Source organism: Leopardus geoffroyi, chromosome X (genome assembly GCF_018350155.1).
Source record: "Leopardus geoffroyi isolate Oge1 chromosome X, O.geoffroyi_Oge1_pat1.0, whole genome shotgun sequence".
Classification (NCBI taxonomy): domain Eukaryota; kingdom Metazoa; phylum Chordata; class Mammalia; order Carnivora; family Felidae; genus Leopardus; species Leopardus geoffroyi.
In genome coordinates this window covers 108,279,213-108,305,963 of record NC_059343.1, presented here as the reverse complement: position 1 = coordinate 108,305,963, position 26,751 = coordinate 108,279,213, and the positions used below count along the sequence as shown (strand labels likewise).

Below are 26,751 nucleotides of genomic sequence, written 5' to 3'. Positions count from 1 at the left end.
TAAACATCTTAGCTTTGATTAATAAAATGTTAAGGCTTTACCTTATTATTTTTGTTTCATGAGAAATTTTCATTTTTTTTTTCTGTCTCCATAAGGTGCCGTCGGGGAATTCACAAGTGCATTGAGTGTCATTCCAAAATAAAAGATTTTGCAAGCCACTTTTCAATATATATCCACTGTAATTTTTGCAAATACAACACTAACTGTAACAAAGCCTTTATAAATCATATGGTGAGGTAAGTTAAACATGTACACCACCAATCAAAATTGCTATTTAACAATTTTGTTTTTTAAAAATAAAGTTGTTTTTTTTAGAAGCCAGTTTGTCACATAAGGGGCTAAAAGGATCTAGCAATAGGGAACATCTAGGATATTACTTCATATTATTTTCCAATGTAATACCTAATGAAATTAAGGGGACAAAAGTTTTAAGAGCAGTTAGACCAATGAAATTAGAATAGGTTTGTTAGGAAATTTGTTTTTCTAAGTCTTTTAAGAAGTGGTATTTTCAAACATAAAATTTTTAATGTTTTTAAAATATTTGTCAAATAAATACATGTAACCACAAGAGTGTTAGCCTCTTCAAAGGAGTCACTTTGAGAGACTCCAGGTTTGTCAAAGATGCTAAGAACAATATTGGCACTCTCATGAATGGACTCTCTTCCTCCCTTCTCCCTCCCTTCTGCCCCTTCCCTTTCATCCATCTTTCTGTCCATTAGCCTTTCAAGCCATTTATCTTTGTATTCATTCAATGAAATGTGAAGTGAGAGACTATAGGTATATTTTAGTCATGATGCTGCTGTTAGAATTCCTTTTCAGACAAAAGTTCAGTTTGAGCACCTACGATGTACTCTGTGCTAGAGAAAAACTTCAGAGACCACACTACTTCACTACTTTCATTTGAACCTCAGTAGTAGTAGCTTGCTTTATTCTTTCAGGAAGGATTTTTTAAAAATATGTAAGAATTGTTCAGATATAAATATGCTAAGTTGATTATTCAAACTGAGGTCGTTCCATGTATTTTCAGTCAGAAATAAAGTGGTTTTCTTGCAGATCATAACAAGACCTCTGTTACCTGTTACCCCCCTTCCTTACCACTGTCCCAATGTACTTCATCATATACAATATTTATTCATTTTGAGTTCTCATTACCTGATGATTTTGAGTCTTGACCCTTCTTTCCAGTGCAGCAGCACCAAACTTGATATCAACCTCACCCTTAAGGTCATCTGTTTTGAATGTTGCTTGCTTTTTGTCCTAGAATCTTTTATATCTTCAGTCATGTTTAACCTTACTATCCTTGAATCTCTTACCCTTTTTGATCTTTCTCTCTGCTGCTTTCCAAACTACCAAACTGTGTTTGATTTAATTATCTCTGAATCCATGATTTTTTTTAAAAAAATGTTTATTTTTGAGAGAGAGTAAGAGAGTGCAAGCAGGGGAGGGAGGGGGGATGGGGGACGTTTCAGGGTATCCGAAGCAGGCCCTGAGCTGACAGCAGAGAGCCTAATGCAGGGCTCGAGCCCGGGAACCACAAGATCATGACCTGAGCTGAAGTCTAACACTTAACCAACTGAACCACTCAGGCAACCCTCTGAATTCATGATTTTTAACTTTAATTTGGTTGTGCGTTTTTAAAAAGACCTCTTTATTTTTTTCTGCAGCACCTGTTTAAATCCTTTTCAATACCCTCAAGGTTTTATTTTAGTCTCTTAGTTGTTAGTCTCTTTCCTAGTAACTACCCAGAGGTCATCCTTCTCATTTTTCCCAAGATTAACTTTTTTCTATCGCAAGTTTTTCCCCCTTTATCCAGGTATCTCAGAAAAAGACATTTCTCACTTTTCAAAAGCTAATCCTGCTTTCATTTGCATTCATCTCTTCCGTTTGCTCCACAACCTTACTCCTTTATTTTGTGCCTTCTTTTCATCTCTTTCTACCACATTCCTTCTGCCTGCTAATATTTTCAGGTATTTTTCTAGAATGAAGGAGATTTGCGTTTTCTTTGTGTATTTTCTTGTCTTCCTTTTATTGTCAACATTTTCAAGAGTTTCTTTACTACCTTATTTGCTATTTCTTTACCCTTTGTAATTTGAGTATCGCCTCCACCTATCAGTTAAAGCTTCCCCTTTAAAGGTTATCAGTCATATCCTAATCATTAAACGTATTCATTATTTTTTATTCTTACTTTTCCGTGACTTCTTTAGAATATTTGATACTTTTTATCACTCACTTTTGAAAATCTTCTTGTCAACTTAAACTGTTACCATCACTTTTTTTCTTCCCTTTTGGCTACTTCTCTATTTCATTACCTTTTCTTTTTTTTGCCTCAGACTATTTTTTAGTTTTTAAGTTTTTAATTTTAGTTCCAGTATAGTTAACATACAGTGTTATATTAGTTTCAGGTGTACAAGATGATGATTCAGCAATTCCATATATTACTGGGTCCTCATCATGACAAGTGCACTTCTTTTTTTTTTTTTTTTTTTTTTAATTTTTTTTTTTTCAACGTTTATTTATTTTTGGGACAGAGAGAGACAGAGCATGAACGGGGGAGGGGCAGAGAGAGAGGGAGACACAGAATCGGAAACAGGCTCCAGGCTCTGAGCCATCAGCCCAGAGCCCGACGCGGGGCTCGAACTCACGGACCGCGAGATCGTGACCTGGCTGAAGTCGGACGCTTAACCGACTGCGCCACCCAGGCGCCCAGGCACCCCGACAAGTGCACTTCTTAATCCACATCACCTATTTCACCCATCCCTCCCACCTCCCCTCTGGTAACCATCAATTTGTTCTCTGCAGCTAAGCATCTGTTTCTTGGTTTCTCTCTCTCTCTCTCTCTCTCTCTCTCTCTGCTGATTTGTTTTGTTTCTTAAATTACACATACGAGTGAGATTATCTGGTATCTATCTTTTCTGATTGACTTATTTCGCTTAGCATAATAGTCTCTAGCTCTACCACATTGTTGTGAATGGCAAGATTTCATACTTTTTTGTGGCTGAATAATATTCCATTTGTGTGTGTGCATGTGTGTGTGTGTGTGTACATATATATACCACATCTTCTCTATCTGTTCATCTGTTAATGGATACTTGGGCTGCTTCCATAGTTTGGCTATTTTAAATAATGCTACAATAAACATAGGGATGCATGTATGTATCCCTTTGAGTTTTTGCATTTGCCTGGGGGCGGGTGGGGTAGAAAACCAGTAGTGTGGTTACTGGATCCTAGGGTAATTCTATTTTTAACTTTTTGAAGGATCTCCATACTGTTTTCCACAGTGGCTGCATCAGTTTGCATTCCCACTAACAGTGCATGAGGGTTCCTTTTCCTGCACATCCTTGCCAACACCTGTTGTTTCTTGTGTTTTTGATCTTAGCCATTTTGACAGGTGTAAGGTGACATCTCATTGTGGTTTTGATTTGTATTTCCCTGATGATGAGTGATGTTGAGCATCTTTTCATGTGTCTGTTGGCCATCTGGATATCTTCTTTGGAGAAATGTCTGTTTATGTCTTCTGCCCATCTTTAATTAGATTGTTTGGTTTTTTTTTTTTGGTGTGACTTGTATCAGTTCCTTATATATTTTAGATGCTAACCCTTTATTGGATATGTCATTTGCAAATATCTTCTTCCATCCAGTAGGTTACCTTTATTTCATTACCTTTTCTTTTTTTCAATCCTTCTTGCCTCTTTACTTTCCCTTTCTTGGTACCTTAATCACTCTCAGAATGTTATTTTACTTTTCTACTGTAAATCCTCCAATTTCAGTGCTGAGTTTTCCTAAGATCCATCTCTTCATCAGCTTGACAGATACTTTTATCTTTGACCCACTGGCATCTATGAAGAACAAAAATAAGTCAAACATTATTGTCTGTCTAGGATCCAAACTACTATCACCCCCAGTACTCTTTAAGCTCAGTTTGTCTCAAGGTATCGTTTGCAGAAGTGTGGAGCATCAGCAAAATATAATACCCTTTAAGTTTCTGAAGCCTGTGGTGCTCTCTTGATCTGCCACCATTCATAATGACTTCCTGAATGTCTACCTGCTGCAGTTTACCACTCTGCCTCCCATCTACTGCAGGGGTTTCCATTCCGTGGTTGCCCTAAACCAGGCCCCAGCCAGTCTCTCTCAGTATACTGCTGGGAGGAATGCTGGTGTTTTCATTAATTGAAGTATAATTAACATAGATTAGTTTCAGGCGTACAATATAATGATTCTACAGTTCTATATATTGCTCAGTGCTCGTCAAGATAAGTGTGCTCTTAATCCACTTTATTTTGCCCATTCCCCTCCCCCCTCCTCTCTATCAACCACCAGTTTATTCTCTGTATTTAAGAGTTTAGGGGTTTTTTTGCCTCTTTTTTTGTTTCTTTATTTGTTTTGTTTCTTAATTTGCACATATCAGTGAAATCATAATGGTATATTTCTTTCTCTGGCTGACTTATTCTGTTTAGGGTTATACCCTCTAGGTCTGTCCATGTTGTTGCGAATGGCAAGATTTCATTCTCTTTTATGGCCGAGTAATATTCCATTTTATATAGATAGATAGACACACCACATCTTTATCCATTCATCTGTCAGTGGACATAAGTTGAGTTGCTTCCGTGTCTTGGCTATTATAAATATAATGGTGCAGTAAACATAGGGGTCGTTATCTTGGCGTAAATACTCAGTAATGGAATTACTGGATTATATGGTAATTCTATTTTTGTTTTTTTGAGGAACCTTCATACTTTTTTCCACAGTGGCTGCACCAGTTTGCATTCCCACCAACAGTACATGAGGGTTCCTTTTTCTCCACATCCTTGCCAACACTTATTTCTCATGGTTTTTATTTTAGCCATTCTGACAGAGGTTAATGTGATATCTCACTGAGGTTTTAATTTGCATTTCCCCAGGCGTGCCTGGTTGGCTTAGATTGATTCCAGGGTCTTGAGTTCAAGCCCCATATTGGGCATAGAGCTTTTTAAAAAAATTAATTTGCATTTCCTTGATGATTAGTGATATTAAGCATCTTTTCATGTTATCGGTCATCTGCATGTCTTCTTTGGAAAAATGTCTCTGGACTATTTTGTTGTAGTCCCAGTAGTTTAATTTTGCTTTGGTTTCCCTTACCTGAGGAGACATACCTAGAAAAATGTTTTCTACAGCTGGTGTCAAATTACTGCCTATGTTGTCTTCTAGGATTTTTATTGTTTCAGGTGTCACATTTAGGTCTTTAATCCATTTGGAGTTTATTTTTGTGTGTGGTGTAGAAAAGTGGTCCGGTTTCATTTCTTTGCATGTGGCTGTGCAGCTTTCCCAGCACCATTCATCAAAGATACTGTCTTTGTCAGTATCTTGCATCCTTTGTCATAGATTAATTGACCATGTAAGTGTGGGTTGATTTCTGGGTTCTCTATTCTGTTCCATTGATCTATGTGTCTGTTTTTGTGCCAGTACTATACTGTTCTGAACACTACGGCTTTGTAGTATATCTTGAAATCTGGAATTGTGATGCCTCCAGTTTTTTTCTTCTTTTTCAAGATTGCTTTCGCTATTCGGGGCCTTTTGTGGTTCCATGCATATTTTAGGATTATTTTTTCTAGTTCTGTGAAAAAATGTTGTTGGTATTTTGAAAGCGATTAAGAATGCTGGTCTTTTATTCTGTGCCAAACACACAACTGCCCCAGTGGAGCTTTAATTCTACCCATAATTTATAGGAGATTAAATTGGAAAATATTTTTAGTGTTTCTTAAACCCATGGTCATTCCGTCCTCCTGTCTCCCATTTTCCATAGGTTCCTTGGCTGTCTTATAGGACCTCCCATATCAGTTCTGTCCCCACATATTTCCAGTTGGCCTCAGGCTTCCTTTGTAACCTTCTCCTATTTTCCAGTGAGCCCCAACCCTACATTGCATTGTCATCACACACACAGAGCACTTATTATTAGCCTCATATAGAACCGAAAGCTTCCACTTCTACTTTTCTAAGGGCCTTTGCATTTCCCCTAATTCAGCGATGCCTTGCTTCCTTTGTTGCCTCAGGTACCCTCCCCCTGAATGGTACACCCTGACCCAGTGTGGACTTTTGTCATAGATTTGAGCTCTGCATCCACAGAAGCCTCATTTTCTTAGAGGTTGAGTACCTTTATTCCCAGCCCATACTAACTCTGTAACCACAAATCAGGCCCCCCAAATTAATTAATCTTCCCCAACATATAGTTTGTTTCATATTCAGTATCTAAAGTGTCTTTCCTTATTTGTTATTCCTTGGAATCCCCCTCTCCTTCCCTTTCAGTTTACCTTCTTTTGTGAGGAATCTGATCCCCACGGCCACTTAATAGGAATCATTCCTTCCTTTGAGTTCTGTACCATTCAGCTATTCTGCCTCGTATTAAATATGTGCCTGTCTTATCTACTTGAGAAACAGTTCTTTGCATTCATCATGGCACCTATTCTGCAGCTGTTTTCACAGGATTATAACTAGCCAGAATCTTTCTTTTCCCATGCGTAGGTGGTATGCTGGTAATAGTTACCTTGTGTCTCAGGATAATCATTGATCTCGTGTGTTGGCTGGTTTGGGTCTGTCAGTGCAAGCTAGGGCCAGTGTTTCTCAAACTGTAGCTTGCATAAGAATCATCTGAAAAACTTGAACTGATTTCTGGGCCTCAGTGCCAGCGATGAATTCAGTAGGTCTAGAATGGGACCTGAGACTTTGTATTTCTGATGATTTCCCAGGGGGTATGGATGCTGCTGGTCCATGAACCACACTTTTGGATACTGTTGTATGCTAGTCCTTGTTAATCCTGCCTGGTTTTCTAATACAGGAAAGCTTTCCTTCTCAGTTTAGAAGGGGATATAAAAGCTATTACCATTTGTTGCAAAATTTGGTTAGTGTTTTTTTTTGTTCTGTGCATAGAGCTCTGTGTTCTTTAATTCGCTTTCCCTAAAGGCTCTCCTAATAATTGCAAAAGATTCTTTAAATGTTTCATTTTACTGATGGCAAGTAATGTAATTTATCCCAAGTAGCATTTACCTCGAGGATCATTCAGATTCTCTCCCCTTGCTAATAAGTATAAGAAAGTGATAATTATTATTCATAACAATTTATATTATAGCAAAATACGTTATTAGCAAATACCTTTTAAATAGTTTTCAACTCTTAGGGCACCTGGGTGGCTCAGTCGGTTGAGCGTCTGACTCTTGGTTTTGGCTTCGCTCATGATTTCATGGTTTGTGGGTTTGAGCCCCACATCAGGCTCCACGCTGACAGTGCAGAGTCTGCTTGGAATTCTCTCTCTAAAAATGAATAAATAAATAGTTTTCAACTCTTAATAGTTGAAAAAATTTAATTTTATGCTCTTTGCATTTTTAACTTTGAGGGTTTTTTAAATAATGGTGAGGGTACTGATCATTTAAGAATATTCTCAGGAAGGGGCACCTGGGTGGCTCAGTCAGTTGAGCATCCAACTGTTGATTTCAGCTCTGGTCGTGATCCCAAGGTTGTAGGATTGAGCCTCGCATTGGGTTCTGTGCTAAGCATTGAGCCTCCTTGAGAATATCTCTCTTCTTCTGCCCCTCTCTCCTGCTCACATGCATGCACACTCTCTCAATATAATTAATTAATTAATTAATTAATTAACATTAAAAAAGAAAATACAAAATAAAAGTCTTGAATTAGGGACACTTATGTAGCTCGGTCAGTTAAGCATCTGACTCTTGGTTTCGGCTTGGGCCATGATCTCACGGTTTGTAGGTTCAAGCCCCGCATCAGACTCTGCACTGCCAGCGCTGAGCCTGCTTAGGATTCTCTCTCCCTCTCTCTCTGCCCCTCCCTCGCTTGTACACTGTCTCTCTCTCTCTCTCTCAAAATAAATAAATAAACATTTTTTAAATCTTGAATTAAACAGATGAATAATAGAATTTTAATAATTTAGCTCATGATCTTTTATTCAAAGCTAAGAAGCTAAACATGTACTTGAAATATATTCATAAAATTAATATGAATTACTGTATAATAACATCTCATCTGTCTGTTCTTTTTCCAGCTCTCATAGCAACCATCCAAGTAAACGGTTTTATATTTTTAAGAAGCATTCTGGAATTCTCAGGTAACTAGTTGATCTTTTTCCATTTTCTCTATTGAAAAATTCTAGTAACTTTTTTAACCTGATTCTTGAGTACCTTGTTTGGAAAATGAAGTGATTACTACCAGACATAATACAGTTCTCTTCATTATAGCATAGAACAAAGCAGAAATAGCCTATATTCTCTGGCTAAACTTTGTTTCAGTGGTGTTAGGCAATAAGGCGAAACTTTCATGGATTTACATTATAAAATAAAAAATATTTGAAGATTAAAAAGAGGTTTAAAATAATCTAGTAAATTGACTAACACATTTTGATTTTGAGCAATATATAGCCTTCATAATTCTTGGGATTTTTTTTTCATTTTTAAATAAAGTACACAACCTGTTTACTCTACAAAAGGAATTGCTGATGAACATTTCGAAAGGCACTGATAATTAACCCTAATTATACCACACACGCTTAGCTCAGAATCCACTATGCATCATTTTTCCACATTCTTCTGCTTTCTTTTTACTTCATCTTCTTTTGTTTCTTTTGTTCATGTTGTCATTGCTATTTGAAATATCAGTGCCAAGATTTCGGTAGCATCAAGATGTCTTATGGCTAAGACGTAGACTTAAGTTTAGCCAGTACTTGTTTTGATGCTTTGGATTAATGGAAAAGCGGAATGGGAGATGATACATCTCAGGACCTTTGTATTCATTATTCCTTCTGCCTTGTTCACTCTTCCCCAGATATCTGCATGGCCAGTTCCTTCCTTTAAATCTCTAGTCTAGTGAGTGAGACTTTCTTTGACCACTCCATTTAAAATAGCATCCTTTCCCCTAGGCCCCATCCCCACCACTACCTATCTCCATTTATTTTATTTTTCTTCACTTTTTGCTTTCCACCATATTGTATACTTCACTCTTTTGTTTATTGTCTGTGTCTTCTCACTAGAATGTGTGTGGTTTGGATATTTGTCTATGCCATATGTTTACTGAGCATTGAATAGTGCCTGACACATGGTAGGCATTCTGTAAATATTTGAGTAAATTAATGTACATGTTGAAAATTACATATGTGGATGATGTTGGACCAACAGTTCATAGGCAGAGGAAAGTTTGATTCTATTTTAAAAATATATTCATGCTATTTTAAAAGTATTACTAAATTTAAGGAAATAGAATTTTTAAGAATGAAAAAGGACTTTTTAATTCTAAAGATGAGCGTTTATTTTATTTTTACATCATTGTTATCAAGCTCAGTTGTGTGGTTGATTCTTAAATTGATTCTATGACTTTAAAGATCTGAGACTTTTTTTCTCAATTTGGATGGGCCTCAGATTTAAATATAAAATTGATTAGTTTCTGTGTATGAGACTTAGCATATTTATAATTCTATAGAACAATAAATTTTGTAATTATTATTTTGTTAAAATGCAATGTTCATTTTTTTAATTTATTCTGTGCCTATTATGTATAACACATCGTAGCAGTTCCCATAAAGATGACAGTGATGAAGAAGGCTTGTCCAACCTTCAAGGAATGTACAATATATGTTAAGGTGTGACTATAAGTAACTACAGTAACATAAGAAGGTTTGCAGGGGCGCGTGGGTGGCTCAATTGAGCAACTGACTTCAGCTCAGGTCATGATTTCGCAGTTCGCAATTGCAGGAGGCACATGGACTGTTTAAGATTATTATGGTAGTTAACATTGACTTAATAAGAATCTGGGTTAAGGTGGTGAAGTGGTATTACACTGTTTAAGAACATGGGCTCTGAAATCAAAGGGCTCACTTTCAAATCTAATTTTGGCCTTGATAGGTTTTTAAACCTGACCCTGTCCTCTATAAAAAAGTAATAATTATAACACCTACGTCTTTGGTTTGTTATAGGATTCAGATAAGATAATATATCTAAAACCCTCAGCATGGCACAGAGTTAAGTGCTCAATAAATTGTTAATAATATAAAATATTTGAAATATTGACTATTTTAAGAAAAAAGAGAGTCAGAGATAATTTTGAGCCATTGTGTTGGGAGCATGACATCATAAGAGAGATTGGTTAGGGGGAATGATTTTTGGCACTGGGGAGGAAAGCACAATTTCAGTGTATGAAGATCATTTTTGATGTTCCGGCGTGACACCCAGGTATAAATATATAGCAGGCTGTTAAGACTAGAACCACAGGGGAGCAGTCAGTCTAAGGTATGCTACTGGTTTTTATTCCTTGACACGTCGAAGTACTTAAATTTAAAGCATCCAGTGAACTATAAAACTATGTTTACGCTTGTTAATTGGTAATAACAATAATTAAATTATATGATTTACTTTTAAAGCCTTCCCATTTCTTTTCTAATTTTATCACCTCTAAAATAAGATACTAGATTATAGGCTCCACAGAGTTTGCCCTCTTTTGTTCACTCTTGTATCCGTCACATCTAGCAGTAGAGTGTGTGGAAAGAAGGTCCTCAGAAATGGGCCAAAGCACGGAAAGAATGTGACTTGCACAAGCTACACAAATTGTTAGTGGAGCCACGATTAGGCTTTAGGTCTCTTGACTCTTGTCCTTTAGCAACCAGTATGAGAGGAAGTGGTTTATAAAGCAGTAAATGTTAGCATAACTTAAATGTGGCTATGTCATTTTCTACGGTACCATTTCAGATAAATCAGGCTTATAGAACAAAATTGGCAATTGATGGTCATAACACATAAAAAGCAAATCAAGAGTTATTACATGGAAAAATAGTTATTGAACGTGCCTATGGACTTGGATAAAAGATGAAAACCTTTGCTTTCCTTTCTTCTTCATAGGGGCATTACTCTAGTGTGCCTTAAATGTGACTTCCTAACTGATTCTTCTGGCTTAGATCGTATGGCTAAACACCTAAGTCAGCGTAAAACTCATACTTGCCAAGTTGTAATAGAGAATGGTATGTATTTATAATTGTGTTACTTTGAATTTCTGATACTTATTCCAGTACTTTTGATCAGCCACAATATGGGCTCTTACATACTAAACTGATGGTGTCACTCATCACCTATACTACTGTAAATGTAAACCTCTTCTTCTAATTTCAGTTCCTGAAAGTACCTCAACTTCTGAACCCTCGTCTGAGTAAGTTTAATTTCCATTTCGTGCATTTTTCTTTGATGGATTTTAGCACTGTTGCATTTTTAAATGTACCATTAATAGAAATGAAAAATATTAAAGTATTTTGTTTTTGTTTTTGTTTTTAAAGCGCTTGTTGAAATAGATTCCTGCTCTATGGAGCTCGTGCAACCTGGTGCAAGACAAGTTGGAATTTCCTAAGTTCAAAGTTCTGAAGTGTTTTCTTACACAAAGGCAGTTTCCTAAGTTCAAACTTCTGAAGTGTTTTCTCACACGAAGGCGGTTAAGCAGTTCATGACACTAGTTCTGATTCAGCTCTTTTCAGCTTTCAGATGGCACTAGATTCTTATTCCACCTTATCTTTGTGTCAGGTTAACATATCTTAACATAAGCTTTTTTCTCCAGTTGGCTCTCTCCAAAAATAGCTTTTGTTGCCATGGTCGTTTTTGCTTTGCTTAAAATAGTTTGTGTTTTCCTCTGCTGTACTTGCCTTCAGAATATTGCATTCCAAATGATATGGCTATTCATTTTCTTTGTCTGTTTTGTCTGGTTTCTTAGTTAATTTCTTATAAGTCTTACATTTTTAGGTCAGATAGCTGTCTTTTTCCTCTTTGCTTGTCTGTCATTGTTCTATTTTTCATATTTTTCAGATGCAGAAGCAACACAGAAATTTCAAAAAATGTCCAGGATACTCCTGGTCAGTGTCCCCCTTCGATGGACACAACTGATGCCTGTTCTCTCTTTCCAAGGAATGTGAATTATTTGACTGTGAGACCTCCTCTAGATTGTGGCCTTAAGAAATCAGATCTTGGGGAGAGTCCCTTCCTTCATGACTGGCCTCCCATAAGGCTGATGCTAATTTGGCCAGAGATGACCTCAAGGCCCACCAAATTGAGCACAACTTCCCACTGGGGGCTTTGGTTCTTGATCTTACGCTTATGGGTTCATTCTGACCAAGAAAGGCCCATCAAATCAATGCTTCAACGTCCAAGTTGGAGTTTAATCATTTTGGCTGCTGCCCTTTAATCTTCGTCTAGTATGCATGCAGTCCAAGGAATATAAAAACTGGTTGTGTAGGGAACCAAGGTTACTTTCATGTTCTTGGAAAATAAATTTCTAAAATTACAGTTCCAAAGTTATAGTTATTTGTACTGTCATTTAAAGTTTTATCCAGTATTAATCTTAGGAGTTTTCAGCAATACTAATATTCAATTTTTTTTAAGTTTAATTTTGTCTTGATTTTATGTTGTTCTTCACCAAATTTATTGATGTGTGTTTGTTATGTCCACTTTTATCTCTTTTCTTTAAAACTTTTGTTTTGTGTTTGTTTTGTTTTGTTAAGAACTCCAAGAAATTCTTTAGAATTCTCTACAAATTTCACGTAGCTACCTATTGATAGCTTCTAGATTTGGTAGTTGTTCAGACCACTAGACAGGATTACATCTTCTGTCTGTCTTGGGACTATCATTAACATTATCTTAGTGATTAGGAGCTCGAAGACATAAAGAATTGGCAAAAAACACTTCCTACAGCCCTTAAAACAAATTTTAAAGTTATGTTTCTGTACATCTAATACATAATATCTTCTTAGCCATTAATGTAATTCCTTTGGATAAAGATAATATATTCAGAAAATATTGGGACCAAAAAATGCACTTGTTTCTTGCCCATATATATATAGATGTATATTTTTTTTAATTTGGTGTTTGTTTATTTTGGTTACATTGAATATAGATTTGCTGAACAGTTTTGATGTTATTACTTATTTTTTTAATAAAATTTGTATTGGTAAAGTGCCTCAGGAATTATTTTCTCATAAATAACCTCATATAAAAGCTGTAGATTTTACCGTGGAACTAGGAGCATTGCTTTGCTTCTTACATGGAAGCCTGATTCCTTGGCCTACAGACTGAGAGCTTCACCAAATGCATCTTGCAGTTTTTCCTCCAGCACAGTTAAAAGTTCACTATTTATACTTTACTAATTTCTTGGACTTTGGAGGCTGGCAAAGCCCCTTTGTGATCTTAATAACTATTAAGGTGGTCAGGCTTTGAAGTTGTTTGACTCCATCATGAGTGGTTTTTTCATCTTAACATCAGAACTTCTTGTACTTTTTACTTGCACTTTGAAACTGTCGTAGTCCCTTTGGGCTGCCATAACAGTATCATTGACTAGGTAATTTATGAGCAACAGAGATGTATTTCTCATAGTTCTGGAGGCTGGAAAGTCCATGATCAAGGCACGGGCAGATTGAGGATCTGGCGAGGACCCACTTCCTGGTGCATAGAAGGTCATGTTATTGCTGTATCCTCCTGGCAGAAGTGGAGAGAAAGTTCTGTTGTGTCTAATTTATCGGGACATTGGGGCGCCTGGGTGGCTCAGTCGGTGAGGCGTCCAACTCTTGAGTTTGGCTCAGGTCATGATATCATGGTTCGTGAGGTCAAGCCCCATGTCAGGCTCCATGCTGTCAGAGCTTGGGATTCTCTCTTTGCCTCTGTCTCTGCCCCTCCCCTCTGCGCAGCTGGCTTGCAGGTGCCCTCTCTCTCTTTCGAAGTAAATTAACATTTTAATTTATAAGGTTACTAATCCCATTCATGAGGGCTCCACCCTCATGATGCAGTCATCTCCCAAAGGCACACCTCCTAATGCCATCACATTCAAACATTCAGCTTATAGCAGAGACATATTGAAAGCCAATTTCAATGACCACCTGTTATGTAATCTATTTGTAATTCAGTCAAAAATATGGAATCTATTAGTTTTAATTTTCCAGACATTTTTTTATTTTAATGTTTATTTATTTATTTATTTTGAGAGAGGGAACGTGAGCAGGAGAGGGGCAGAGAGAGGGGGAGAGAGAGAATCCCAAGCAGGCTCTGCATTGCCAGTGCAGAGCCCAACGGGAGGCTCAAACTCATGAACCATGAGATCACGACCTGAGCCAAAATCAAGAGTCAGACGTTTAACTGACTGAGCCACCCAGGCACCCCCAGACTGATTTCTGCTGTAAATGATTTTCCAAAATCTCTAAAAGTGTGGTTTGTTAGTAGTGTTTCTACTACTACTTGTTTCTTAGTAGTAGACTTGACAATATTCGAGTCTTTATTTGCATATCTGTCCCTCTAGAATGTTTTTTCATTCACCATCTATCTTTTTTTTTACTTTTCAAAAATTGTAATGAAAACATATAAATTTTTGCCATATTAACCATCTTCAAGTGAAAAATTAAGCACCAATTACACCAAGTTTTAAACTTTTACCCAGAAATAACTTATTTGTGGTTTCAACATAGATTCTCTTTTTATACACAGATATTTTCTCTGGATCTGTTATAGTTCAAGAATATGATAAACCAAAACACATTGTTGCTATAGCAATATTTTAGATAGGGGTACAGCTTTTTGTTCTTCCAATAAGATTCTGTTTCTTACAGTTTGTATTAGGTTCATTTTCTCAAAGTATAATACTCTTAAAGTTCTGTATCCTGTAGCACCATTTTTTTTTTTTTTGCTTTGTTTCAATAAAGCATTTCAGTCACTACTAAGCTTCTTATTATAGGCAGTTAGTTGAGTGTTAATTGGTGCAAATGAGTATTAGCTCTACATTTTGATCCCATTACCCTCAGGGTATTCTAAATAGTTCTTTCACTTGATTTAGAAATAGCCATCTCTCACATGTGTGCTTTTTAAAAGGTTACAGCTGAATAAAGGTGTGATTGGCTCAGTTTCAATCCATCACCATTATTAGAAAAATAACCTCCGAACTACAGAGACTTAGCTTCTTGTCCTTTTTTGTCACACTTTGCCAAAACATCTCTTTGGGCTTCGCTTCCTTGTTCAGCAAGTACTTATTGAGCACTTACTATGTGCCTAACACTATTCCAGGTTCTGGAAAAACAGACTGAAATCTCTTCCCTGGTGGAGCTTATATTTCAGTGGCGGAAGACAAGACAATAAAAAATAAGAAATATTTATATAGTATGTTAGATGATGATCAATGCAACGGAGCAAAATAAAGTGGGCAAGGAGGATGGTAAGTATGGGCTGGGGTTGGGAGGTTGCCATTTTAAATCTGGTGGTCAGGATAGGACTCTGTGGGAAGAGGACCTTGAGTAAGGACCTGAAGGAAGTGAGGAAGTAGGCCACTTGATTATCTATTGGAAGAGCGTTCCACAGAGAGAATAGCAAATGCAAAAGCCCTGAAGAGAAAATTGGAACCCCTACACATTGCTGGTGGGAATGTAAAATGGTTCAGCAACTGTGGAAAACAGTTCAGCAGTGCCTCAAGAAATTAAAACGTGGAATTACCATATAACCCAGGAGTTCTGCTCCTAGGTATATATCCAAAAGAATGAAAAAGCAGGGACTCAGATACTTGTACATGCATGTTCATAGCAGCATTCCTCCCAATGGCTAAAAGATGGAAACAGCTCAAGTGCCATCAATAGATGAAGGAATAAATAAATTGTGGTATATTCATACAATGGGATAATATTTAGCCATAAAAAAAGGAATGAAGTACTGATTCATGCTACAATGTGGATGGACCTCAAAAACATGCTATGTGAGAAAAGCCCGTCACAAGAGATCACATATTGTATAATTTTATTTATGTGCAATATCCAGAATAGATACATCCATAGAGATAGCAGATTGATGGTTGCCAGGGCCTGAGAGGGGAAGTGGGAATGGGCAGTGACTACTTAATGGGTACACGGTTTACTTTGGGGTATGATGGAAATGTTTAGGAAAGAAATATAGGTGGTTGTACAACATTGTAAATGAACTAAATGCCACTGAATTGTTCAAGATGGTTGAGTTCTTAAATTTTGATTTTAAATTATGTGAATCTCACCTCTACAAAAACAAACTTAAGTTTAGCAAATTAGGAATTTGAAGGAAACCTTTTTAACCTAACCTAATAAAAATCAGCTAACATAATGTGATGCAAGGTAGAAATAATGAGTCCTGAAGTAAGGTCATGCTTGGCTTATGGAACAGCAACAAGACCGATGGGGCTGCAGTGGAGGGGGTGTTGGACAGGGGAGCTTGTAGTAGGAGATGGGGCCTGTGAGATGATGTGGGCCATGTAGTATAGGGACTTCTAGGCAATTGTAAGGATTTGGCTTTCACTCAGAGATAGGAAACCATTAGTGGATTTTGAATGGAGAAGTCTTTTATATCTCAATGAAAAACAAAAATTCTGAGGTGCCTAGGTGGCTCTGTCGGTTAAGCAGCAGACTCTTGGTTTCAGTTCAGGTCATGATCTCAAGTTTCGTGAGTTTGAGCCCCACATCGGGCTCTGCGCTGACAGTGCAGAGCCTGCTTGGAATTCTCTCTCTCTCTCTCTCTCTCTCTCTCTCTCTCTCTCTCTTTCTCTCTCTCTCTCTCTCTCTCTCTCTCTCTCTCTCTCTCTCTCTCTCTCCCCCTCCTCCACACACACGCACAGGCACTCTCTCAAAATAAATAAATATACTTAAAGGGAGAGGTCCCTCAAAAAAATTGAAAAAAGAAAAACAAACATTCTTAATTACAGTCTTAACAGGATCACTAGTTGCTGTCTTGAAAATAAGCTGTAGGGGACCAAGGGCAGAATCAGGGAGGTCAGCTAGGAAGCTGTTTTAACAATCCAGATGGAAGATAGTAGAGGTTTAACTAGGATAGGTGAAAGTGTAGGTGATAAGTGGCTCAACTGGGGGACTATCTTGAAGGTTGAGCCAACAGAATTTGTTGGTGGTTTGGGTATGAGGTATGAGAGGAAAAGTGTTGTGGAGGACAGCACAGCCATTAGTCTAAGCAACTGGAAAGGTGATGTTGTTAACTGAGATGGAGAAGACTAAAGGAGGAGTAGATTTGGAAGGGAAGATGAGGACTTTGATTTGGGACATGTTTGAATTTGAGATGCCTATTAGATATGCTGGTGTGGATGTCATGGACGTCCTGATGTGTGAGTTTGGGGTTTAGAGGAGAAGTCCAGGCTGTCAGTAACATTTAAATTTATTAAAGAGTTACAAGGCTATGAAATCACCAGGGGATAGACTAGGGATAGAGTAAGGACAGGGTTCACAGATTGAGCTCCAGGGCATTCCAACAACAAGAAGTTAGAGAGATGAGAGGGAATCAGCAGAGGAGAGAGTAAGGAGTTGCAGGTAATGTGAGAGGAACTCCAGGGTAGTGACCGTGTCCTTGATCTCAGAGGTCCTATTTGTACACCATGGGTACTAAATTGTTCTAGAGTTCTTGGATTCTATGATGCTATTTTGGTTATACCTAAACATCAGTTATAAATTGTTCTTAGAAGAAAGTGAATTCAGAATGCCACATACCACTATCCCCAAATAGCAGAAACAGGCAGTCTTTCAAAATTAATAGAATGAAATGCCCCAGTTAGTCCTAGGCATGGTTAACTCCCCATCATGGACTTTCGTAAGAATAACACTCTTCCACTTCTGCAAAAGAAAGTATCTATATTGGGGCACCTGGGTGGCTCAGATGGTTAAGCATCCGACTTCGGTTCAGGTCATGATCTCACAGTTCATGAGTTCAAGCCCCGTGTCAGGGGGCTCTGTGCTGACACTTAGAGCCTGGAGTCTGCTTCGGATTCTGTGTCTCCCTCTCTCTCTGCCCCTCCGCTGCTCACACTCTGTCTCTCTCTCTCTCAAAAATAAATAAACATTAAAAATTTTTTAAAAAAGAAATCATCTAGATCTAGAGTGAATGTCCATAATTTATAAATGGTCTGCAACATAAAGGTGCCATGGTCAAATAAACTTAGGAAATACTGGGTTATACTTGTATAGATTATTATTGGATTGTTCATGCTACATGCGTTTGATTCTCTAAGAGAACTCAGCACTTATTTTGACCCTGGAATCTCTGCCCCCCACCCCAGACTTAATAACTTCTAAACATTAATCTCCACAAGATACAGTGGAGAATGCTGACCTAGATTAGTTATTAGTCAGATTTTCTGAACTGGAAAATAAAAAATAGTTGAATGAGGGTGTTGACTAAGATGAACTTCTAGACATTTCATTCATGTTCATGAATCATTTGTAAGGTGGAGTATGTAACAGGTTAGCAGTATCCATTTTCATAGTCTTAGAAATTATATCAGGAAAAAAATTGTATGTTCATTATGATGTATGTAAAATCTAAGAAATGAATAACTGGAACAGACCAGTAATTTGTGTTGGAGGGTATGGTCATCTTAAATTATTTCAAACTCAAAAAGCTTCAGGCTCTTATCGTAATAATGTCTAGCTTCTCTCTATAACTTGTTATGCTTAGCTTATCAGTCTACCCACTTGCCTACTTTTCTTGCAACTGTTACTATTTTTAGCCTGTTATTATCTATTAAGGGGTTTCTTTGTGAAGTTTACTTCCTGCTTACACAGCTTCAAGAGATCTTCCTTGATATGAGCTTTGATACCTGACCCCAGAGTAAACCCTCCCTGTACCATAAAGGGGCAGTGTGGGTGAGTGGCTAAGAGCCCAGGCTCTGCAGCAGACTGCAGAGGTTGGATGGAGTTCGTGGCCCTACCAATGTCCAAATGTGTGTGACTTTGAGCTCCGTGCCTCAGTTTCCTCATTTTTAAAATGCAGACACCAGTACCTACTCATAAGGCTGAAGGAATTAAATGACTTCACACTTACGTATACATACTTAGAACAGTGGTTGGCACACAGGAATGTAAGTCCCCATTGTTACTATTATTGTTAGTTTATTACCACCCTTCCTGATTTTATTTTTGTTTTCATTTTATTCAGATAGATCTTCAGCCTATTTTTCATTATGACCTTTCTACAAACATTTCTGATAAGCTTCTTTTCCTAACCCATTGTGTCTTTCTTGAGAGTCATTGTTGAAGCACATAGTACTGGGTGGGCATGCCATTAGATTTGTGGTGTCGCAAGCACACCAGACTTTTATTTTTATGGAAGTTATATGAGTGCTCCTAGGTTCATCTGAGTCATAACTGCCTTTTTAAATAATATTAAGGTATTTTCCCTAAATTATACTGCCTTACTCTTGACCACACCATGGTTTGCCTCACACTCAAACTCACACACCTCACTTCTCTGATTCTGAGATCCTTCTGCAGCCTCACCCCTGTCACTTTGTTATTCGACCACCTGAAAAGCTTGCTGTCATTAACAAACTCAGGCTAGTGTGTATCTCTTCTGTTTTTAATCTCTCATGCTGAAACATGCGTGTTTATCCATACCACTGTAACGTATGGTGGTGTAAACAGAGCTAAGCCTTGAAATAAGACAGTCCTAGGTGTAAATCCTGGTTTTGTGTCTAACCAGTTGTGGAGCCTCAAATACACTACCTCAAGCCTCAGTTTCTCATCAGTGAAAGGTATGTAATGACAATTTCCTCACAAATTTGCTATAAGGATTGTGTGTGTGTAAGATTTGGCACTGTCTTTTAAAAATTTTTTTAGTGTTTACATTTGAGAGAAAGGGACAGTGTGCAAGGGGGGGGCGGTGCAGAGAGAGAGGGAGACACAGAATCTGAAGCAGGCTCCAGGCTCCAAGCTGTCAGCACAGAGCCCGATGTGGGACTCGAACCCACGAGCCGTGAGATCATGACTTGAGCTGAAGTTGGACGCTTAACTGACTGAGCCACCCAAGCACTCCTGATTTGGCACTGTCTTGATAAAAAGTAGGCATTCAATAACTGCTGCTGCTTACACTACTACCCCTAATGTTAGTGCTATTCCTGCTGCTGCTTCTGCTGTTATTGCTTTCATTGCTGTTGCTACTATTACCACTGCTGAGAGAAGACCCTGGAAGCTGCTCGTAAGTGGAATCTTCTCATTGACAGTTTTAGTGGCAATCCATCAGGACTGTGGTTATCTGTAACTTTGTCTTATAGTGCCCAGGTCTTGTAATACATTCCTCCAAACTGCTGGGTGGGTGATGTGTTCTCACAGTGCTTCAATTACGTGTGGTATAATTCTCTAACATTGAAAATGAGTGTAGTTCTGTCTAAAGGCTATGAAATGAAACTGTCTTGTTGAAAACTAGTATAGAATCCAGTCTACTGTGGAGGAAAACATTTCTCTTGTGCTTAGAGAGTCCTTTCCTTACAGGAAACTTTTAAGTAATTGTTACCAGGAATTCATTTCCAGGAATTTCAGCTACTTATCCAATACTGTTAATTTTGTGGAAAAGTATAATTGTAAATACCAGCAGTAAAGTGGCACATTGGACTCGCTGCTGTCGACACAGAGCCCACTTTGGGTCCTCTGTCCCCCTCTCTGCCCCTTCCCCACTTGTGCTCTGTCAAATATAAACATTAAAAAAAAAGAAGTACCCTTGTTTTCAGAGGTAAAGGATATTGTCACTCAATCTTGGAATTGCTGTTTGCCCCTTATCATCTTCTCCCTTCTCCAATTCTCCAACATATCTACCTGACTACATTCATTATAGAAGGAACATTTTAAGTTGTACATTTTAAGTTTCTTTTCTTGATAAAATGTTGACAATAGAATGAGGTAATTCTGTTTCGCAAACCTTTGGAGCCTCAGAGCATAAGAATTCTTGAGTGAATCAGTAAATATCTTAAGCTTAGAAAATTAGGCTATTTAATCAGTTGTCTGATATTGATTGGATCAAATGTCCTAAAGACCACAGTGTGAAGTGATTTTCAAAGTTTATTTAGTTCTTTTGGTGACTTTCAAGTGGCTTTGTGGTCAAATTATCTCAGTTCTGAATAATTTAAAACCAGAATATATTCAATGCAGATTCATTTTCAAAACTGAATGATCAGGAAAAACCTGAATGTCTTCTATTTTCATTTCTTCCCTGCGCCCTTCGTATCAGGGAAATTGAATAAGTATAATATATGAATTTTTTCTATAAACTACATTTCACATATGTTATCTTAGTTAAACTTTCAAAAAAGTCTTGTAAAGATGATTTTCAATCCCATTTTACATATAAACAAACTGAGTTCACTTGTCATTCTGAAAATAAAATGGTATCAGAAAGTACTGACTTGTTCATGTTACGGAAACATCATCCTCCCTGCCCTGGTTTTAGTCAAATCTGAGCATTTTCATTAATGAAAACAAGCACAATTTCAAAGCTGACTCCTTTTTATTTTTTAATTTTTTAATGTTTATTTTTGAGAGAGAGAGAGTGCGCACAAACAGGGAAGGGGTAGAGAAAGGGAGACAGAATCTGAAGCAGGCTCCGGGCTGTCAGTGCAAAGCCCAACGTGGGGCTCAAAGCCACGAACTATGCCATCATCACCTGAGCTGAAGTCGAATGCTCAACCGACTGAGCCACCCAAGCACCCCAGCGCTGACTTACAATCTGTAGACAAATAAGCAATCCTTATTCAGAGGCCTAAAACTGCATTGTCTTCATAGGGGGCTTAAAATACACGTGGACCTTGAAAAAAACCTAATGCATGATCACACTGTACATTGGAATGGAAAACTGGAAAGAATCTTAGAGGTCATTTCTTCCCATCTCAAATGGTGCAAAGAAGCTCTTCTAAAATACCCCTTTTGAAAACAGTTCCAGGGGCGCCTGGATGGCTCAGTCGGTTAAGCTCAGTCGGTTAAGCGTCCGACTTCATCTCAGGTCATGATCTCACAGTTTGTGAGTTCAAGCCCCACGTCGGGCTCTGTACTGACAGCTCAGAGCCTGGACCCTGCTTCGGATTCTGTGTCTCCCTCTCCCTTTGCGTCTCCCTCACTTGTGCTCTGTCTTTCTCTCTCTCTCTCAAAAATAAATAAAATTAAAAAAAAATTTTTAATGAAAAAAAAAAAAAAAGAAAACAGTTCCAATTGTTAAAGCCAGCCCATTCCTAGACTTTCCATCTCCTTATCCTGCCCTCACTCCTTGGAGGACAGTTTGATCCCTGGCTGCCTGCTCAGTCCCTGCCCCCAGGTTCTGGGCCTATACCTGAGCTAATAGTGATTTCACTAGCTCAAGACCCAGTGCCTAGCATCCACTCCCATTTCATCTATTACTTGGTGTAAGTGCAGCAGGGGTGGAGTCCTTAGTCTCAGGCCCAGGAGCGCATCTTTCTCTCAGGCTTACGAGAAATAGAGACGAATAAGAGAAGTTAGCATTGTGGCTCTAGCTGTGCAGTTAGACGGACCTGGGCTATACCCTGCTCTAACACTGGGCAGCATTGTGACCCTGAACAAGCTACTGTGATCATTCTGTGCCTCAGAGGTGGTTGTGAAGCATTGAGATTTCCACCTGGGATTGGTGGGTAAGGATCAGGTAGGCCAGATTTCTTACCTATGCTTTTACCTGGCACTTCCTCCAGTACTTTAAGATTAAATGCAAAGGGTCACATACTTAGTCACTAGGGAAGGGATTAAGTACCAACTGGAGAGCTCAGTCATGAGGTCTGTTTCCCAGTCTATTTCAAGACTGTGTCATGGTGTAGAGGAGCATCCTTGTGCCCTCAATGGTGTCTCTTAAGGCTCTCAGGCCTCCTTACCTACCCAGCTTCAAAACTTCTCTCCCTGGGCAGATGAGCTGCTTCTCAATGTCTCCTCTTCCTCCCTGCTGCCACGCTAGTAGTTCCTACCAGGGTTCACAGATTTCCCTTAGGAGAGTTGAACCCCAGTGATTTGATAGAGGTAGCTTACTTAGAAGAGTAAGCTTAACATGAGCTCTCCCCTCTTAACAAATTTTAAGTGTTCTTAAACAAAAAAAAAGTACACACAAAAAAAGCACAAAGAAACTTTTGGAGGTGATGGATATGTTTATTACCTTGATTATGGTAATGATTTTATGGGCATATGCCTATGTCCAAACTCATTAAGTTGTATAAATTAAATAAGCTCAGTTTTATATATATGAATTATACCTTCATAAAGCTTTTTTTTTTTAATTAGTAACCCTTCTAGTTTCAGGTGTCTAAGTGCCGAGACTGGGACCAGGATTAGCTCCTTCAGATGGGCTTCCAACCCAGGAAATGGTCGGTACCAGTCAGAAAAACTCCTACTGGTAAACACTTTCCAACCTTCATTCATTTTAACCAGCAGAGGGCACACAACAGACATGCAGTTTCTCTACTGAATTAATCTGTGCCTTGCATCCAGCATGGTCCTCACAACATAGAGGTGTTTATACTCCGGATTAGTTCTTCAGTTGTCTCTCAGGGTTAAAAGGCACTTGCCTAGTAATTTCAGACAAACAGTGCAAGGACATTTGATATAACTGAAACACTTTCATTTATCTTAAGAAAAGACACTGAAAGGATCCACCTTACCAGGCTGGGTTCCATGAAGCTCTGGCTTGGGAAAAGTAGTTTCTGATTTTAGAGTTCATCAGGAAGCCTGAGGATACCCACTTAACCACAGAGAAGGAGAGAGAGCCAGAGAGAGGAGGCCTGGAGGCACATGAGAATCAACTATAGACATTTTAAAAATACAAATTCCAGGGTGCCTGGGTGGCTCAGTCAGTTTAGCGTCCAACTCTTGATTTAGGCTCAGATCATGATCTCACAATTCACGGGTTCAAGCCCCGTGTAGCATGGAGCCTACTTGGGATTCTCTCTCTCCCTCTCGGTCCCTGCCCCATGCTCTCTCTCTAAATAAATTAATTAAGTAAAACTTTAAAGAAACAACAAATTCCTGAGCCCTGCTCCCAGATGTAGTAGATCAGAGTGGCATTAGTGTCCCAGGAAATCTGTATTTTAACAGGTTGCCGACAGTTTTCATGCAGTTGTCTACGAGCCAGCATTTGGAAGCCTGTAATCTAGGGAAATTTCTGGGATCCTGGCTCAACACTACTGCCCCACTGCCAGTCGTTAGGGTCGTGGACAAAACAAGATTTGAGGGCCCCCTGGGTGGCTCAGTCGGTTAAGCATCCAACTCCTGATTTTGGTTCAGGTCATGATCTTGCAGTTAATGAGCTCGAGCCCCATACCAGGCTCTGCACTGACAGTGTGGAGCCTGCTTGGGATTCTCTCTCTCTGCCCCTCCCCCCCCCCCCCCGGTCATGTTCACTTGCTCTCTCGCTCTCTCAAAATAAATAAATAAAACTTTAAAAATAAAAATAAAAATAAAAAGATTTGAAACCAGTGGAGCCTGGGCCAGCCCTCCAGAGAGCAAGGCCTCTCCCAGTGGGGGGATGAGGGATGGTGAGTGGAGAAGAGCTTCTAGAAGTTAAGGCAGCAACCCTGTCCCCTCAGGGGTTACAAGAGAATAATCGTTGGCCTCTTTCTGCATCTGCCACTGTTGCTAGAGAAGCTGAGCCGTGCTCTCCAGGGAGCTCTCGGCACACCTCCACGCCCTCCATCCCACCCCGTACTCAGGGTGGTCTGAAGTCAGCTTCACGTGGGGGGTGGGCTTCTCCAGCTCTTCTGGGCTAGGTGTCCCTCCCGGGCACTGCTCTCGGTGGTGTGCTCAGAGCAGGATCTGGTGCTGGGCTGTCTGACCGAAGGATCCTGCTGAGAGAGTCCTCTGCCTCATGAACTTGGCCAGAGCCAGTCGTCAGGCTGAATGTGGGGGCCTGAGCAAATGCACAGATGCTGGGGGACGGGTAGTTCTGGGGGGCCCAGTGACAAATCCTGTAGCCCTAAAGGCTGAGCAGCAGAGTCCACCTGGCTGTGTGGTTCCCAGCTTATTGTCTAGGGCAAGGACATCTTAGGGGGTCCTTTGTCCCAGAGCTGACACTTCTGTCAGCCACTTGGGCTTCTTGGAAGAATCTGGCCAGGGGCATCCCATTCAAGGAGGAATGTCCCAGGCTGGCCACCTGGTTATTGAACGGCCTGCTTGCCAAACCCCTGTGGATCAGGGGGACCGGCTAGAGTGAACCTGAAATCCCTGCAAAGGTTCTGGAGCTTGGAGCTACCTGGAATGACAGTATAATATCATAGAAAGAGCCCAGACTTGAAGTGAGACAGATCTTGCCTCACCACTTACTATATTGGACAAGTCACTAAATCAGTACATCTATATTCATATATGTAAAATGGAAATTGTTATCCGCACCTCACGGGGAAGGAACACTAAATGAGCTAGTGAAGGAATGTGTTGTGTTAGCACAGAGCCTGGCATATAATAGGCATTCAACTGTTGGTAGTTATTTCTCTGGGTCCTGTCTCTGTTACACAGGGCAAGACTCAAGGGTGTAGCTCTGAAAAGTGAAGACGATCTGTAGAGGAGACATACTGGCTATCATGGATCATTCCAGAGACATAGTGAGACTGCATGAGAGGCCTGGAAGCACCTCACTTCACTTGATTCTCCCTGCTCCTCAACACCCTCAACAGCAACAAGGATGTCATGATTCTCTGGCCTCCTTAGTCCCCTTCCTCTGGTGGCATTCTGGGATCAGCCCATTCCCAAATCCTTTTGCTCCTTCTGATGGAGGCTTGAGTGCCATTGTGCCACCCTGCTGATGCCAGCAGCAAGCTCTAGGGCTAGGAGACTGGGTGGAGCCTGGAGGTTCTCAGGATTCCCAGGGTCACAGTGGGAAGCCCCAGGACTTCTTGGCTGTTCCCAGACACCTGAGGGAGAACAATGTCATTACTGCAGGAAAGGACAGGATCACGCAGGTGAGGCTCAGAGGACAGAGGCAGGTAGGATTGGTGAGCACCTTCTATTCAGAGCAAAATTACCAGAGCCTTGGCAGGACCAAAAGATGATAGTCTTGGGGAAGTTCAGAGTCTGATTTTTAAGGTGGGGGGCATCCAGTATGGAAATGACAGTCCTAAGGCCCACATTCAGGAGTCATCCAGGAAAGGTGTCTATTCCTCTCAGAAGAGCTAAGGAAAGTAGAGGCTTTTTGCTCTTGCTGGTCAGCAAGCCTGCTGAATCTTACCAAAGGCTATTGAGTCTAGGTAATGATAAAACCTTCCACTCACTTCCCACTGCACTTAAATAAAACTCCAACCCAACAGACCTGGCCTCACCTACTTCTCAACCTCATCGCCCACATGCTCTCCCTTGCTCCCACTAGCCTCCTTTCTGTTTCTCAAGCACACCAACCTCACTTCTGCCTCAGGGCCTTGGCATTTGCTGTTTCTTCAGCCTGGGGTTCTCGTTCTGACCTCATACCTGGTTGCTCCTCTCCATTCAGGTCTCAGCTCAAATGTTACCTCTTCAAAGATACCTGTTGTGATCACTGTATCTAATATGTTGCCCTTCCCCCACCTCCCTCACTTTCCATCCATTTACCCTGTTTTATGACCCTGAGAGTCCTTATTGCTCTCAAATTCTCTCATTATGTATCTCACTTCTTGTATAGTGTCTATCTCCTTTGTGAAAGCAGGATTTAAATTGTTCGCCTGCATTATCCCCAGGGCTTAGCACAGTGGCTCATAGTAGATGGTCAGTAAATATTTGTTGAATGACTGAAAGGTGTCAGAGGCAATTCCGGTCTAGAAGAGGCAATCCTGATTAGAGGACTCAGAATGTTGTTATCTTGACCCTGTTACGGCAGAGAAGGACCCTGAACAAGACAGGCCAAGACCCAGACTGAAATGTAACCATCAGAATGGATAAGTGTACCTGCAGCAACTGAGAGATGGTCCAGCCCTGCAGCCAAGTCAAGAGCCAAAAGACACCACACAACAGCAGGTCGTGTCCTGGGTAAG

At 39.6% G+C, this 26,751-nt stretch overlaps 1 protein-coding gene across 5 annotated transcripts in view; it reads left to right on the top strand.

Annotated features, from left to right (window-relative positions):
• Window positions 1-26,751, top strand: part of ZNF280C (zinc finger protein 280C) — an 85,155-nt gene that overhangs the window by 48,679 nt on the left and 9,725 nt on the right. For 3 of the 5 annotated variants that reach the window (XR_006711175.1, XR_006711174.1, XR_006711176.1), the window contains exons 16-22: window positions 96-236; window positions 8,030-8,092; window positions 10,869-10,987; window positions 11,136-11,172; window positions 15,051-15,198; window positions 23,054-23,124; window positions 25,268-26,746. Coding sequence is in view for 2 of the 5 variants with exons in the window: in XM_045473302.1 (XP_045329258.1) it covers window positions 96-236; window positions 8,030-8,092; window positions 10,869-10,987; window positions 11,136-11,172; window positions 11,297-11,306 (370 nt within the window). In the remaining 3 variants the exon portion in view is untranslated. Of the gene's footprint in view, window positions 1-95; window positions 237-8,029; window positions 8,093-10,868; window positions 10,988-11,135; window positions 11,173-11,296; window positions 12,960-15,050; window positions 15,199-23,053; window positions 23,125-25,267; window positions 26,747-26,751 lie in introns of those variants that run through there. The other 2 variants (XM_045473302.1, XM_045473303.1) reach the window with 1 other exon arrangement.